This window comes from Pseudonaja textilis, chromosome 5 (genome assembly GCF_049901715.1).
Source record: "Pseudonaja textilis isolate UNSWEBS1 chromosome 5, rPseTex1.2, whole genome shotgun sequence".
Classification (NCBI taxonomy): domain Eukaryota; kingdom Metazoa; phylum Chordata; class Lepidosauria; order Squamata; family Elapidae; genus Pseudonaja; species Pseudonaja textilis.
Window position 1 is genome coordinate 59203454 of NC_141994.1, and position 18199 is coordinate 59221652.

Sequence of the window (18199 nt, forward strand, 5' to 3'; positions counted from 1 at the left end):
CTGCCATAATAATTTATTTAGCTTTATATGGTGATTTAATATAAAGCTGTTCATATATTGCTTCTTGTCCCAAAGGTTCTCGGATGAGAAGCGAAACACCCTCAAAACAAAACAAGAAAGTCCAGTTGCCTCTTGAAAAAAAGCTCCTTTGGGACAACCATGACTGAGAGAATCTCCATAGACATATATTGTTTCTTCTTTTTTAAAACTAAACTTGGCTCACCAAGTGTTAAAATAATCTATAGGTTGATCTTGAGATAACCATATTCTCTGGGACTTTACTGAAATAGGTGCTGCATGGATTCTCAAATGACTCATCTGAGTTTTCAGTTTTCAGAAACCTGATCTAGGCAAACCTTTCTGGATGGACAATTATTTTCTATAAACCAGCCTTCCCTGACAAGAGTTCAGTATAAAATCAAAGATGTTGCCTCGGGTTGTAATTATTGGCTTAGAGTGTGTGTAATGTGTGTGTATTTAAAAGAGAAGATAAAAACCCAAACTAACCAAAATAAAATAAGGAAGAAAAAAAGATTAAGCAAAAAGAGCAAGAAAAAAGTAGAAAAAATAGAAAAGAAAATAGACACAAAGAAGTGGCTTTTGATATTCTTCACAGCAATTATAGGTTTTATTAGGTTTGTTTATATAGAAAATGTTTGAGTGCATAAAGACTCACATATACACAGAGTCTACAAAGGGGGAATTGATAGATCTAGGACTCTTTGTCTACCATCAAAAAAACCTGCCAAGTTAATAAAATCCCAGACATGTAATCCTAAAGATGGCAGGACTGACTCTCTTTCATATTTTGTTGCCCAGAGCTTATTAAGCTTTGGTTATTTGATCTACTAAAGAAAGCCTGCAGTCCTGCTTCATAATGTATAATAATACTTATTTTTCTTTAATTTTTTTATTTTTTTATAATACTTTTATTTTTCTTGTTGTGGAAATGTTTTATTGAGTGACAGATGTTTAGATGTTTAGCTGTGACAGATGTTTAGCTGTCCTGGCAACTTGGCAGCGTGCTTCAAAAATTCTTACCAATTCATATTCCCTTAACAATTGGCTCAAAATACCTGATGATGTTAGAGGAGAACATTTAGTTTAAAGGAAGAAAAATACTTTCTTCTAGGAAGGGGAAATTTATATATTATTGTACTGCTAACCAGAAGAGAAGGCTAATTCAGAGGAATTTCTTGTGGTTGTCAGCCTCCCCTGCTGATAAGCAATAAACCACTTATCTATAGTTTATTTAAAGAGGAGAGTAAAATTAAAACAAACAAAGGCTGCAATTTGAGGTAGGATCTGACAAGAAAGAGTTGGATGCTATCTCAAATTGTAGTGATTACCTCTTTTTATTTTGTTTAAGATTATCATCTGAAGTGTATCTTCCTTAATTTTTAGCATGCTGCTGGGAGTTTGAAACTCTTTATCTTTGTCATTTGATAATTTGATTCTGAATTTTCAATGTGGATTCAGAACTGTAATTTAAATCTCAGATGAAAAAGTACAAGGTCTAACCTCAGGGGTGGGATTCTACCAGTTCGCACCTATTCGCTAGAACCAGTTGTTAACATTCTAAGCAGTTAGAATGTTGTTAGAAGAAATTAGTGGCCTAATCCTGTAAGGAAGGCAGGAAGGAAACATTCTGGTGTTGCTTACAGAAACTGCCTCTCCGTTAATCCTTATTACGTTCTTGGCAGGACGAGACTTCCTGTCTCTGGAACTTCTCTGGAGTTTTTTTCCCTCCTTTGCTGGTACTTTGCTTGTGTGGAGTGTCCATTTAAAGTTACAATGGCACTGAAAAAAGTGACTTATGACCATTTTTCACACTTACAACTGTTGCAGCAACCCCACAGTCATGAGAGGCCAGGCGAGGAGATGCGTGCCTCCATGTGAGTGATATTGAGTTGGCCACGCCCAGTCAGTCACATGACCACCAAGCCATGCCCATCAGTACATGACCACCAAGCCACGCCCACAAACTAAACCACACCCACAGAACCAGTGGTTAAAAAATTTGAATCCTACCCCTGTCTAACCTGTCAAATGAGGTAGTTCTTGTTTTTTGTTTTAATTCTGAAGGCCTTTCTGGTACATATTCTAGTCAAAAAAATAGGAACATTGAGAGAACTAAATATGACTGTTTTCCAAAATATAGAATACTGCTAAATATTCTGCCATGTTTTTCAATCAACTGTGTCTTCAATTCCTATCAAGAACATGTAGCCCTTGGCAAATGAGAATTATTTCTTCTTCTTCTTCTTCTTCTTCTTCTTCTTCTTCTTCTTCTTCTTCTTCTTCTTCTTCTTCTTCTTCTTCTTCTTCTTCTTCTTCTTCTTCTTCTTCTTCTTCTTCTTCTTCTTCTTCTTCTTCTTCTTCTTCTTCTTCTTCTTCTTCTTCTTCTTCTTCTTCTTCTTCTCCCTCTCCTCCTCCTCCTCCTCCTCCTAATTCTAATTCTAATTAATTCTAATTCTAATTCTTCTTCCTTTCCTCCTCCCCCCCAAGCACTTGAAGCTGAACAACTAATTGATTACTTACTTTGTTGCCATCTCTGGTCTAAGAAATACTGGTTCTTGCTTTGACTCCCACAGTGGATGTTGCCACATGCTATGATAAAATCTTGTTTGGCCTGTTAATAAGATTTGATTTAAACTAATCTGCTTTGGCAATTTGTTCATTGGGGTGGAAACACTTAACTGGGAAATTCTGAAAGCATGCTATCAATATCAGCCAAATGGTTATCATTTATAGCAAGGAATACAGTAATTTGAGACCCAGAAGTAGTTTTGAAAAGAAAAAGTACAGGTAGTCCTTAACTTGCAACCATAATGGAGCCTGCTCATTACAGCTGTAAGTCTACAATGGTCATTTATCGGATCACCTATTTGACCAACCAGATTTTATGACTTTTTTTTGAGGCAGTGCTTAAGTGACTGCTGGAAAACAAAAACAGCAAATAGTTGTTCGTTATGGGCTATTTATGCCAAAAACTGGATGTAAATGTCTGTTTTCTGCAAAAAAAAATTCAAAATGTAGTCAGATGATTGTGGAATGTGGCAAATATCCATAAATGTGTGACCGAAGGTGAGGCGGCTAAGCAACTGGTCATAAGCCAAGAACTTCCTGTAATTTTTAAAAAGATTTAACAGAGGTCTTGTATGTTAGAAGAATAGAGTTATTTCTGTCTGCAAATCCACCCAAATCCACCAATATCTCGGCAACTACTGTTATATAACTAGGTTTTTAGCAGCTATGCAGGGATATATGTGGGACTGTTTTTATGCTACTACCCAGGTTTTACAATCTTAAGCATTTTTTTAAAGAACTAAATTTCAGTTTTTTGAGACTATAGGGATAATGATCTGGAAATCCATTTAGGATCCAGTTTTCTTAAGGCAGATGAGATATTTCCCCAGGTGATACACAAGGGGTGAGAAATTTCACAATAAGGAATGATAATTATTGGTCACCATTGCATGTTTCAAAGCATCAGCAAAATTCATGCATAGTATCTGCTATTCCGCAAAAGAATCTCAGGAAATTGCTTTGAAGTTACGGTATATTGTTATGCACCTGGCTAGAAGCCTAATCCCACCTTAGGTATGAAAGCTGGCTGGGTAACTTTGGGCCAGTCACTCTCTCTGTTTATGAAACTGGTTGGTCAATTCCTATCCCAAATAATGGAAATAATAATGAAAAAGAAGGCAGACTGTATTTGTGAGAAAAGCTCTAGTAAGAAATAAAATAAAAATTAAAATCTCAAAAGATTTTTGCTGTCATTTTACTTCATCTTGCCAATAGAGTAGCGCTCTCTTTCTCTCTCTCTCTCTCCCCTCTCTTCTCTCTTCTCTTTCCCCTCTACTACACAGTCCAGTATTTATTTTATAGAAGACATTATTATTCTCTTGCTTTTAGTATTATTTCCCTTTTTTTGTTTTCTGTTCATGAACATTATTTGATGCTCTCTATGCTGGGTTACATTCCATGCTATTTTATTTAATGTATCAATCTTGAAGAATTTCCATTGCTTAGGCATAGCAATTGGTAATCATATAGATAGAACAAAATCCCTATGTTTATTAGACTTCATGCCGGCACAGCTTCGTTTAGCCATTTGGTTCCTTCTGTGCTCAATAACCACCTCACAGCAGAATCTTCCCTTAGCACAGTTTGCTAAAAGCTTTATTACAAAGTCGAAGAAGTCACGGTTATGCAGACGATTCATTATGACAGATTGCAGGAAGGTAGCCACATAGGTTATAGTCAGAGCTATCAGTGTCCCACAGGTAATGTATGGTAGTGAGAGCTGGACCACAGGGAAGGATGTGCACTAAAGAATTGATGCTTTCGAACTGTGGTATCTGAGGAAAGTCTTGAAAGTGCCTTGAACTGCAATGAGATCAAATCAGTCAATCCGAAAGAATCAGCTCTGACTATTTGGAGGGATAGATACTGAAACTGGAGCTCAAATACTTTGGCCACCAAATGAGAAGAGAGGAGTCATTGGAAAAGACCTGATGATGGGAAAGATTGAAGTCAAAAGGAGAAGGGGATGCAGAAAGGACCAACCTAATGAGATAGTAGAACTGAAAAGATCTTCCTTTCTCTCTTTTGGGAGGAACCCCTTTGTTTATTTATTTACTTGTTTATCAAATTTGTATAACCATCAATCTCACAAGTGTGATTCTGATTACAATAAAACCATACAATAAAATATACAATTCTGAGTATACCTTTGGCAGACAATAAAAAAAGCAGAAACATATCTTGAAATAACGATAAAACAAGAAACATGCATATAACCTTGGAGAGAATTTAAAATCTGAGACGTAATGGAGCCATCTTGTGGGCTTCCTTGTCCCAGACGATCCCCAGGTTGGAAGTGTGTATGTGTGCGTGTATGTGTGTAATATTTGTTTGCATCTGATATATATAGTATTTGTTTGCATCCCATGAGGCTTGATATGGGATAAAGAAATGCATCTTTTGGACAATTTCTCACTGAAGGATGGGCAGGAGGGAAAGGCCCAATATCTCACTTACCCTGAAAGTAACCTACCATTGAAATAAAAGCCAGCAAGCTGATTACATACAGTATTTCCTGTTAAAATCAATGAGTTTACAGCTGCCTAGGTTTGTCAAGATACTGTTGTGGGTAACTACACTTAACCTCTTTTGTACCTAAAATTTATTTTGCCTCACCATAGATTTCCAAATAGCTGATTACAGTAGTTTTACAGAGTCATATAATCAATTTAGTGGGTCATATATTCAATATAGGTAGTCCTTGATTTACAACTACAATTGACCCTAAAATTTATGTTGCCAAATGAAAAATTTGTTAGGTGAGTTTTGCCCATTTCCTGACTTTGCTTGGCACAGTTGCTAAGTGAATCACGGTGGTTGTTAACTTGGTAACACGGTAGTTAAGTGAATTTCCCCATTGACTTTACTTGTCAGAAGGTTGCAAAAGGGGATCACGTGACTCCAGGATACAGCAGTGGTCATAAGTATGAAACAGTTGCCAGGCACCTGAATTTTGATCACATGATCCTATAAAGATTGCAACTGTGGGAGGCGAATTAAAAAATCGATAAGAAACGAGGCACTAAGGAGGAGGAGAGATGATGGATAAAAGAATTTCCATTTACATATTTAAGTAGCCTAATTGTAAGCTAAAAGAGGCAGAAATAAAATTAGACAAGGGAAATATTAGAATAATTTTTTTAATAGAATAAATAAAAATAATAGAAAGACTAGAGGTTTACAGATGTTAAGCGTTTTCTTTTATGTATTTTTCAAATAATAATTGAGAATTACTTAAATTTGATAAATGTGATAGAGATTACTCTATATTGTTAGCATGAATCAGATCAATATGAATGATACTTAGAACTAATTTGTTTACATATATAAAGAAATGTTTAGATTGGACAAGAAAGGCACAGATGAAGACAGAAATAAAGATGAGGAGTTAGGTTTTTTGTTTAGTTGGTGTATGCTTAAACAATATAATGAGCATTACTTAAATTTGACAAATGTGATAGAGATTACTATTGTTATGAACTGGATTAATATGAATGAGTCCCAGGACCAACTCTGTTCACACACAATATGGATGTATATTGGAAAAAATTAATAAAAAATATATCTGAAAAACGACCTTTCCATCAAAAAAAAAAAAGATTGCAACTGTGAAAAATGGTCATAAGTCACCTTTTTTCCTAAATAAACTGTTGCAAGTAGAGGACTACCTGTATAAAGTGTTATAAGGCTATAGATTTGTTTATTTAGTTATTTAGTTCATATGTTATTTATTCAGTACAGCTCAAAGAGCTCCAGATAGTTTACATGGTTAATGTACTAGCTGTGATCTAGTCTTGCTTTGATGAATTTCACCAGCCTGTTTACAAGGGATCTGCAACCTGATCCTTTTAATTGGAGATTCCAGAGGCTGAACATTTGGAATCTCTCCTACAATACTTTCATTTTCTGTGCAACTGCTTTGGGGCAATGAATTTCCATAAGCTATTTTTATGGTGCCTGAAAAAGCTGTCTCTCATTGTCATTTCTGACCTACTGCCAGTCACCTTAATTAGATGATCCTGAATTCAAGTATTGTCTAATTGGCAGAAAAAAAAATACCATTCTCCTAATCTTCCATGTCACTTATAATTATATAAAACTCTCATATTCTCTCCCCCAGAGTCACCTGTTTTTTAAGCCACCTAGAGATAGTGCCTCAGCCTGTCAGTCATTGTGAAAATTAGATTCTCTCCTTCAGGATTAACTGTTCAGTACAGGCTACTGCCATAGAGTACCTTCTTTTCTAAGATGGCTTTCCTGCCCCAAGGCAAGCTGGGTCTGTAGTTCCATAAGAGGGCAATTCAGCTGCTAAGCAAGGAATAAAATGCCTTTGCTTTCAAGGGATACTTCTCAAGTTAGCTCTGCCTGGCATTTTACACTGACCAGCAAGGAAAGAACAATTTTGGTTTTTTCAGGATTGTTGAGAGGGAAGCTTTTAGGAAGGAAGAACTTTAAGCTACTTTCTGGAGTCAGCTGAAATTTGTGGGGAGAAGAGGTTAAATTGAGGAGTCCATGCTGCTCTCTGAGCTTGGTTGTTTTTTCCAGATGTTTCATTAACCAAGCCCTGTGTGCACCAATGATGTTATCTAGTTTGGGTAATGAAACATCTGCAAGAAAACAACCAAGCTCAGAGAGCACCAAGGACTTCTCATTTCAACTCTGAGCTACAAACATTCTCCTCCAGAAGTTAAAGTCTAGCTCTTAGAGAACTTGGTAAAGAATGATGGGAGGAAAAGCTTAATCTTGAATATCTGTACAGGGCCCAGTTCACTTGTTAGTATCAGGGCTGTAAGGTTAAAAAGATTATTAATTCTTGTTATTCTACATAGAGCCATAATTAGGTAATCTAGTGTCTTGGGAAGGGTGGGGGGCAAGGAAAAGAGACAATGAAATGTGTCTTGTTATCAGCACACAAATAACTTACAAACTTTTCATGAGAGGTGATAGTATCATAATCATTACACGGAGTGATATATCGGTTATGATTTTGATGTCATCACAACTTGTTAAGATGTCACTGCAGTGAAGAGAACAGGTAACAGACTTGGGAAAATCTTAAGGCTGGGTATTGTACAAAATATCATCAGAAATGTTCAGGATTATTTGAGGACCTAAGTAAAAGCATTGTATTATTTTAATTTCAATGCTGGGTTTGTTGGATTGTAGGTTTTACTAATTCTGTTTTATTAGGTTTTTAAAGGTACTTATGCATTGCCAAGAAATAAAAAAATTAAAAAATTAATAGTATTGAATACTGGCATTGAGTGTGTTTCAATGCCAATATTGGGTCTGAATCCATTTGTGCACCATGCTACACCATTGTTTGTTGAACAAATCTTAGTTACCTGATTTAGCTGTAAAATGATAAGTTATAAAGTATGCTTACAAGCTACAGTGGATAGATTCACACATCACACAAAATAAAGCAAAACAAGCATATTAAACACAATATAAACCTGCACTGAGGAGAATAGAATAAACTATCTGGAAACCAATAGGGCCTGATGGTGGAGCCCTCCGACAAGCAGCTCCTGAGAGTAATTGACAATGGCTCACCAGTCAAGTTGATGAATATTTATCCATTTAGATGTGGCATCCACTAAGCATGTCCCTCTAGCAGTTCTTTTAAAATCTTGTTAAGTACTGAAGACTTGGTGATTAAAGCTGGGCCTTTTCTACCATTTATTATTTAAGGCATAGTCTTTTGAGCCAGGGGGAGAATAGAAAGATTTAAATCTTTAGCACATGAACTCAAAGAAAGTTACAAGCTGTTGAACTAGTACATGCAGTAATATGGTTTGGGAAATGTATTTCTCTGCACCAAATGTCCCTCAGTAGAGAGTAGTATGACGTGGCATAATCAAACATAGTCTGATGGAGCAGCCATGATTGTAAAAAGCCCTGCTGGGTGTATTTCTGCTTGATTGTTGGCTACCTGGTGTTATATACAAGAGTATTCAAATGTAATTGCATGGAGAATAGAACCCTTCAGGAGATAGCAGTAAAGCAGAATTGATTTGCTCACATTAAAAAAAAAAGAATAAATTGACATTAGGGCTAAATGCTTCCTCATTCTATACGCCAAACAGACAAACCAGCGTAAATTGCTATGGATTGCAAATACTTTTTCTTGTAGATCCTTCTTAGCCAAATCCTTTCTTTTCTTTTTCTTTTTGCATTGTATATTGCCCAAATGAAACTCTCTGCAGACAAATCAGTAAAAGCCTTTATATTCTATAATTTTACTAACAATTTTAAAATGGATGATAAAAACTAATGCAAACTAATATAAAATAAGAAAGAAAGAAAAGTCAAGGAGAGAGCTAAAAGTGCAAGAAAGAAGAAATGGAAAAGAAAAATGGAAAGATACAAAGAAATTATTCTGATCTTCTTTATAGCACTTTTAAGTACAATTATAAATTTATCTCCTTCTCCTATATGTCTGTGTTTCTTCTCTTCAGTTTCTTCTCTAATCTATCCTACCTAATCATCAAAACATTAATAAGTTCATTTTTATGGAATCTTTGGTGTTCTTTCAGCTTGGTTGTTTTCCTGCAGATGTTTTGTTACCTAAGTAGGTTACATCATCAGACTGAGTAACAGGGTCTGAAGCTAATGAAATATATGCAAAAAGCAAAAACAAAAAACCCAAGGTCAGAGAGCATCAAAGACTCCACAATTCAACCTCGAGCTACATATATTCTTTTCTATTGATAAGTTCATTGTTTTTCTTTCACATAAAAAGTCCATAAAGGTTTTCCAATTAGCAGTGCATGTATTTTCTCTGATGAAAGAAGTCAATTTAGCCATCTCAGCATGTTCCATCATTTTCACCAATTATTCTTCCAGGTATTGCCGAATCCTTCCAACTTTGTGCATACAATATTCTTGGTTGTTTAAAAAGAGGTTTTTTTTAAGTCTTTTTGATTTCATAGAAAGCCAAGATCTGAAGAACATGGCAACAAAGTACCCATGTATGGCTTGGCTGATATCTAATGTACTTCTATAAAAAGCCAAGAAAATGTAGGGAGTAAGAGCATGTTGTTTTATTATACTTTATAGCTTTACTAAATAGCAAACTGATCCTCAGGGAGGAGGAAAAACAAATTATATTTTGGCTCTGTTGGTATAGGGTTGATATTTTAATATGTTTGAAGACATAATACCCTTCCAGTTTAATACACTTTGCTGATTTTTTAATTTTGAAAGAACAAATTAATGTTCTATAAATGTGTTAATTTGCAACTGCCAGCAGTTCAGTATATATATTTTTTTAAAGGATCCTGTGAGTAGCATGAAAATGTAATTTCATTAGTTAGGTTGATGAGATTGTTTTAGATAATTATGAGTTTATTTATTTTGATTGCCGTGTACATTTTTCTTAATAAAACCAAAGCAGCATACTTTTTAAAAAATGAAACTTCCAGACTGAGTTAAGGCTGCGACATTAAATATTAAACATTTTTAATTAAAGCTATATCTAAACCACTAAGAAGAAAATGACTTTGGATGGAATTATTTGCCTCCGGATGCTCCATCACTGGAAATTTTTAAGAAGCCATTTATCCAGGATTGTACAGAGTCTCCTGCTTAAGCAGTGGGGTGGACTAGAAGACCTCCAAGGTCCTTCCCAATTCTGTTATTCTCTATTTCTGATCTCTGTACCTGAAGGCTTTGTACTCATATTCATGTAGTTTTCTCAACAACAATATGTATTGAGGTGTTGCTGCCTTTTTCCAAGATCTTCCTTTGACTTCTTGTCTAGTCTTCAACACTGATGGTCTCTCATCCTGTACAAATCAGATCTGACCTAATTATAATTGAGATCAGCTAGAATGCTGCCATTTATCCTCTCTTTAAAACAAATTAATTTATCATTAGAAAAGATTATTAAGAAGGCACCTGGCTGTTGTACTGTCTGTAAATTGAAGTATAACGTGTTCCCTATCGCTTTTCTTCCCCTCCAGTATGGGCTACTGCATCCTCTTGGTCCACGGTTTAAACAAACTTTGTCTGTGGCTAAATAAATGGGGAATCACCGCAATGTCCTTCTCGGCTTTGCTGCTGCTTCTGTTCTCCTGGAAAACAGTGAAACAGAATGAAATCTGGTTGTCAAGAGAATCTCTTTTCAGGTAGGATGGCTTTAAAAGAGCTAGATGGATGGGAAAGACATGTTGGCTTTGTATGAGCATTTGAATGCGTTGCTATTCTGCGTATGTTTTTGAAACTGAAAAAGGATTTATTGGATTATGAGCTGGACAACATGTATTTTGATGACTGTATAAGCGGTCCCAATAGCCAGTCTGGTACAGTGGTTAAAGATACCAGATTAGAAATCAGGAAATCTTGAGAACCCTTAGCCACAAAGCGAACTGTGTGACCTTGGATCTAGTTTAGGCATGTCAAACCCATGGCCCATAGATTGCATATGGCCCTGGACAGCTAGTAATGCACCCCCCACCCCCCAAATCATAAACTGTTAACATTATTATGTGTATTGTAAAGATAGTTACTATATTATATATTTTATATGCAGGCAAAGATAATTCCTCTTCACCAGGAGTGGACTGTTGGGCACTCACAGGGGCTCAGGAGAGCCCCTAGTAAGACTCTGTGAGGCTTGGAGAGCCCCCAATAACCTCAGAAAGACAACCAGCAAGGGAAAGCTCTTAATAGGCTTAATTGAACTTCTGGGCGTTCAGCCAAGAGCATTTCACACCTGTTTATTTAGATTGCTGTTGCAAGCTAGATAAACAATCCACTCAGCACTTGCGAGGAAGAGCCATGAGAAAATCAGATAATATAGCCACTAGAAACTCCCTGCCCTGAATCCAAGGGGATTAATTCCCAAATAATAAGAATCACATAATTCATCAGATACTCCACTAAGACTCCAAAATCCCTCTCACAGTTACTGCTATTAAGCCTGGTTTCATCCAGTCTTTTACTTAAGTATTAAATGCATGAAATAATCAACAACTTTTTGGTATATATCTTTTTTTAGGTAATTAGGGCAAAGAAGCAATGTCGAGTTGGCCACACCCACCCGATCACATGACCACCTACCCATGCCCACCCAGCCACATGACCATCCAGCTAAGCCCATCCAGCCAGTCATTAGGCCAGAGAGCCCCTTGCTAAAACATTTGAAGCCCATCTCTGCTCTTCACTCAATGCAGACCGGGCAAGCCAATAAGTCCTAGGAACAGGCAAGGACAAACGACTTCTGAAAATCTTGCCAAGAACTCTATAGAGACCAGACCAGGCAGTCACTAGGAGTCAAGACTGACTGACACAGAGACACACAATCAGACATACACAGACACAATCTGTAGCAGGGGAGTAGAAAAAAACGGAGTGATGCAATCAGACATTTAAAATGCTGCCTTTTATAAGTCTATTCTAGTTTCTTCTTTATTCCACATTTTTTTCTTTGAGCCAAATTACCCAACTGGGAATGTGGTGATCACCCTGTCCCCACAAACTGTCCTTTGGTGTGGTTTTATAAATGTGCTTTAAACATTTTAATCAGAGGTTGCTTGGCAGACAGTTGGTTATGGTAGAACACTGCATTAATGGAAATTCTCAAGGCAATAGAGACAAAAAATAGATTTTTTTTTCTCTTTTTGATGTGATTCATACATGATAAACTGGGATTTTGGCTTGTTCCTCTCCAAATAAACCACTGTTTCTTGGTTTAAAATTTTGATTTGTTAAGAAAACATCACAGACCTAATGGTAGTTTCACGGTTGGTTGCTGGCTCTGAGGAGGGCCTCATCTGAAGCCTTGGGAGATACTCCAAGAGCTTCTACCAAATTATTTCTTAATGTGATAGAAGTGGGAGTCTTAAATAAGTGTAGACCAATTACAATAAAAGCAATTGGAAACTTGAGGGCACGGGGAGTTTTCATGGCAACCGAAAGAAAATGATTAATTTTTGCTTTCTTCAAGATATTTTTTGACTTTCCAGTCCAGTTTACAACTTTCCCCTTCTATCTACCAAACAGGTCCAACTTAATGTAATTTCTTTTCCTAACCTCACCTGCTTCTCTTTTCCCATCATCCTCCAGTTTTCACATTGTGCATGACAGCACACCACTTAAAGACTAAGCGTGCTGCATTTACTTCTATCTCTAATTTAATTTATCCCCTGGACAGGAGAAGCAAAATGGGAGGAGATGTGACTTGTTCATGATAACCTAGAACCAAGTGATTTCAGAACTGACCTATTATTTCATTATATTAATGACCCCACAAGGTTTTGAGCTACCTGATGCCAGGTTTTGAGCTACCCGGTCATCAGTGGACAATCCTGAATAGAATTTGCAACTCACGTGGCATCTGCCAGGACTCTTTGTATAAGTGGGGCATAGCATCCTATCTACTCTGTGTGACTGCATGATCCCATGTCAAATTATAGATTCTATCATGCCCAGCTGTAAGCTGGGGGCATACACCGGACCAATATCTGATTTTTTAAAATATAAATGATGCTGTATCTCAATGGTTAGAAGGCACAGACATTGGCATTTGAACATAGATCTTTTTAACATTTATATTTTATTGTGTTCTACTAATCTAGATGAACTCTTAGTATATATTGCTAGTCCATGTATGATATGCCATACACTAAATAAACAAATAATTTCATGAGGCCTTACTTGTTGAAAAACCAAAATTTCTCTTAGTCCTAAAATAGGAGCTTTATTGGAAGCTGGACATTTGTATTCTATGTGGACAACCTGTGTCCTAAAAAATAAAACATATTCTTGATTCACAACAATTTCATCTCAAGTGGACTGTTTATGTATGGCACTGCATTATACAGTAGGTTGGTCTGTGAGAAAGACCATAGCAATCTATTAGGAAGGAAATCATATTGTTCTCAAACATAGTATAACCGTGGGTTTTCCCCCCCTTTATTTCCTACTCTCAACTAGTTCAATTGTTATATATTTTCTTCAGGGAACAATATTGGATTTTATTGGGCAAGTGTTCATGGAAACTATGAATTGGACTATTCAACGAGAAATGGAAAAAATGTTTCGTTATTGTTCCTCACATTACCCTACATGGCTGTGTTATTATTTCCTATTTTAATTAGAAAATGGTTTTCCAGGTAAACCTGGCACCAGATTTCAGGCTTTCCAGGATAATTTTGGTAGAATACTGTACCTAGAAGTTTCCTAAGCAGCAAAATGTCAAATTTTGCTTTTATTGATTAACATGAAGAATCTATAAGACTAGCATGATCAATTTTAAATTTAGGTCTTGGATTTTTTAAGAGTTATTATAGCCCTTCTTCCCTTGTCCAGTTTTTGGACAAAAGTCTACTGAAGTTTTATTTGGTCCTTATCTCCATCTGTAGGATGTTTATAACAGTTTCCTTGTTCTTTTCAGTTTCACATGTGCTTTTTTTGTTGCACACTCAGAACCGTCTCTGTTAGTGAATTGAAGGGAGGAATTTCTGAATTTAATAAAGCTGTATGGATACTATTTAGAAAATGTTCTAGAACTGTGTTGGCATATTTGAGATATGTGGACTTCTACTCCCAGAATTCCCTAGCCACCATGATTGAGAAATATTGCTCTAGACAGGTTTCTTCAAAGCACAGGCCCAATGAAAGTAGAAACCCTTCTAACTCGGGTGTATCTTAATTCAACCTCTTTTGGGAAAAGTTGAGCCTTACTTTCCTCTCTCATTCTTCAGAAATCTCTATAGATGGAGATTCTGTAAATAGAAACCTAAGGAAACAAAAATAATAGAAGCATCCCCAAACTCCCTCTTCCTCTTCTACATCACCATTATTGGTTAAACTTGATTGATTAGACATGCTTTGATTTTTGTCAGACATTTCATACCTGTTAAAGGCAGCCTTGGCCTGTTGTCTATGAGATTTGGGGTTCACTGTCCACATCCATATATTGATCTAATAGTTGTTCTAAGGAAGTTCTCAGTGGAGAGAAACAGTATTCATTAAGACCACCTTATGCCATCTGCAGGACCACAGAACCCATCAAGCTCATGTTACAATCATATTTATCAGTATTATTAGCAGAAGGTGTGTATGTGTGTGTGTGTGAGAGAGAGAGAGAGAGAGAAAGAGGGGGAGATGATTGACGATAGAAAAGTACTGGGAAAAATAAAGAGCAAAGAAAAGGAAATACGTTTCCCTAGCTACTGAGAACTGTGCCTCTGTCATTGCTAATTGCATGCCATCTTAGCTACTTTCTCCTTATGGGAATGCCCCTGGCTATCCTGACATTGTTGCCTGTCCCTACACCTTGTGTCAGAGCACTGATTTCTTTAGAGACAAAGCTGCAAGCTTGGTTTTTTATACACTGTGTTCTTTTCCCATTATGATGAAATACCATAAATTCTTCCTTCATTTAGTGCTAGCAGGGTAGCCGTGCTTTGCTACAAAACTATGTGATCGGGCAAGTTTTGGGGGAGGAAAATAAGGGGGGGGGGAATTGTCCCTCTGCCTACCAGCATCCATCAGTATTCATCTGGCTAGTGTTCTGTCAGTGTGTGAGAGAGTTCAGGGCTGTTTGGAAACTGAAACAGTATTTGCTGTGTGAACAAGAAGGAAACAGAAAGGAGCCTGGGCGTGACTTAGCTCAACTGTTCTGTACTAAAGCTGCTTGGTGCTGTGAAACTAAAACTGAAACTCCTCCTATGCTTGTGTCTTGCTTTTGGAACAGATTCTTTTTCAGGTGGGGAGGGGGAGTAGAACTCCTTAGCATCAGAGCATGTTAATAATAATATATGAAATACTAATGCTCTGATGGTCATTTTGAAAAATCCTTTCTTAGTGAGCACCTAGAAGCCAAGAGGAACAAATTTCAAGTTTGTAGGCTTTACAGTTCTGGAAATTATGTGATGATGTGTGAGTGGTATTTTGCTTTTATATATATAGATTCCTCACGTGTGCTAGCACTTCAAGTCCCAGACTGCTCACCAAGCCATGCAACAAACAGCATCATAAAGTTTGCCAATGACACAACCGTGATTGGTCTCATCTCCGGACAGGATGAGATGGCATATAGGGCAGAAGTGGAGAACCTGTCTCTCTGGTGTTCACAGAACAATCTGTCACTGAATGTCCATAAAAGCAAAGAACTGATTATGGACTTCAGGAAACATGTACAGGACCACGCCTCACTCATCAATGGAGAATGAGTGGACACTGTCCCTAAGATCAGATTCCTTGGCATCCATATTTCAGCTGATATCTCCTGGTCTCCTAACTCCAAGGTCATAGTGAAGAAGGCTGAGCAGTGGTTGCACTTCCTGCGGGTTCTCAGGAAGAACAATCTGGATAAGAAGCTGTTGCTGGCTTTCTATAAAGCCTCTGTGGAGAGCACTCTGACATATTGTCTGGGTGTGTGGTATGCAGGCTCCACAGCTGAGGACAGGAAAACTGTACAGAGGGTGATAAACACAGCTCAAAAGATCATTGGTTGTCCTCTGCCCTCCCTGGAAGACTTAGCCAGGTCCCGCTGCCAAAGCAGAATCAAGGCCATCATAGATGACCCCTCACACCCTGGCAATTATCTTTTTGACCTGCTGCCGTCTGGATTGCGTTTTAGGTCAATAAAATCCCACACCACTAGACTAACAAATAGTTTCTTTCCCTGGGCCATCCGAACCGCAAATAAACACGAAGTCACTACCTCACTAACATGTGAAAAGATGTGAAATCTCAATACCCCATTCAGATGTATAATAACATATTACAGTACAATCCATCTCTTGTGTATTATACTTGGCTAAGTGTTACAGTCAGTGTTGGATGTATATTTTGTGTATATTCGTAGATATTGTGCTCTCTGATTGCAAATGGAGACATGGGTATTCTATTTTTCTTATCTTCATTTATAAGTGCTTTGGTTTTATTGTATTGCGAACAGTTGCTGGGGTGCATCCACAGTTTCGTTGTACTTGTACAATGACAATAAAGTTCTTCTAATTCTAATTCATAGTTAATGTGGATCACTACTGTACAATTCTGCATGATAGGATCCTTTCAGGTATTTATTTTACAGCAGGCTTCTTTCTCCTTTGATGTTTCTTGAGACAGAATAAAAAGGTGTGAAAAAACAGTCATGTTTAAACCAAGTAATTCACATTGCTGTTCCTGTGTGGTTTGTCTTCCATAGATCGGGAGTCCAAACTCTACCCCATAATGCCAAGGTGCACTACAACTATGCTAATTTTCTGAAGGACCAAGGGCGCGATAGAGAAGCCATCTACCACTACAAAACGGCACTACAGTAAGTTCTCAGAAATAGCCGTAACATTCATTTGTCCTTCTTCTATCAGGGGGAAAAAAAAATAGCCTGATAGCTGGGAATGCATAATGACATAGCACTGATTTATCCAGTAGGTAAAATGCGAAGGAAGTTTGGGGCTGTATATATCTCAGGGGGCTACCACTGAGAAGTCCTGTAACTTTGTAATCTGCATGAAGAAGGAAGACTCTCAATAGACTCTCTCTAGATGAGTTGGACAAGCAGACTCAGATAGCAGATAATCAGAGTTGGAAGGGACCTTGTAGGTCATCTAGTCCAATCCCCTGCCCAAGCAGGAGACCCTACATCACTTCTGACAGATGGGAGTCCAATCTCTTCTTGAAAGCCTCCAGTATGAAGCTCCCACAACTTCCGAAGGCAAGCTGTTCCATTGGTTGATTGTTCTCATTGTCAGAAAGTTTCTCCTTATTTCCAGATTAAATATCTTCTTATTCAGTTTCCATCCATTATTCCTTGCCTGGCCTCCCCCTCCTCTCTGTAGCATCCCCTCAAATATTGGAAGACTTCTATCATGTCTCCCCTGGTCCTTCTCTTCACTAGACTAGCCATGCCCAGTTCCTGTAACCGTTCTTCATATGTTTAGTCTCCAGTCCCCTATACTGTCTGTCAAGGTGCCATCTGAACTGTGCTGGTATTGAACCATGTAGATTGTTAACAAGCAGTAGTTTGAATGGCCCCCAGAAACCTAACAGAAAGAGACACTAAGATTGACATTATGTCATGCCCCTGGTGGAGACTGACTCTGAGGGAGAGGAGGAACAGCTGACAGGGAGTGGAAGTCCGGAGGTAGTGGAGGAGGCTGGGAAAGGGCAGAGGCCGGCTGAGCAATCAGAGGAGGACCCAGGCCCATCCCCTATCCATCCTAGGGCATGCAGGGAGGAGAGGATAAGGGAGAGACGTGGTCTCCTTGGGAAGAGAGGGCCTTGATCCTCTTCATGGGCTGCAGGTGTGACAACTGAATAAGAGTTTGGATCTGTATACTGACAATGCTGCAAACAAATCATGTAAATATCTGTAGTTTATAGTTCCTCTCAGAGTTTTGTGTTCTTTCCAGTGTGTGTTATCTGTGGACATCCTCCAGCCCTTATCTTGCCTGGTTTGTGCAGTTTTTTTTCCTTCTTCGTATAACTGTGTGGGAGGGTTTTTTTGTCTTCCATCAAAGATATTCAGAGCTTGGAAGCAAAGTGAAGGAATAAAAGGGGCTTCACCTGTTTTCTGTGACTGTGTTTGTTTTGTATCCCACCCTGGGTCATCACACATTATGCTACACTGGCAAGATTATCCCACCAGTAA

General features: G+C 37.7%; 1 protein-coding gene across 2 annotated transcripts in view; it reads left to right on the forward strand.

The window, feature by feature from the left end:
• Positions 1-18199, forward strand: part of TMTC1 (transmembrane O-mannosyltransferase targeting cadherins 1) — a 143969-nt gene that overhangs the window by 74987 nt on the left and 50783 nt on the right. The window contains exons 10-11 of one of the 2 annotated variants that reach the window (XM_026719721.2): positions 10557-10721; positions 16754-16867. In XM_026719721.2, coding sequence (XP_026575506.2) covers positions 10557-10721; positions 16754-16867 — 279 coding nt within the window. The remainder of the gene's footprint in view (positions 1-10556; positions 10722-16753; positions 16868-18199) is intronic. The other variant, XM_026719800.2, reaches the window with a different exon arrangement.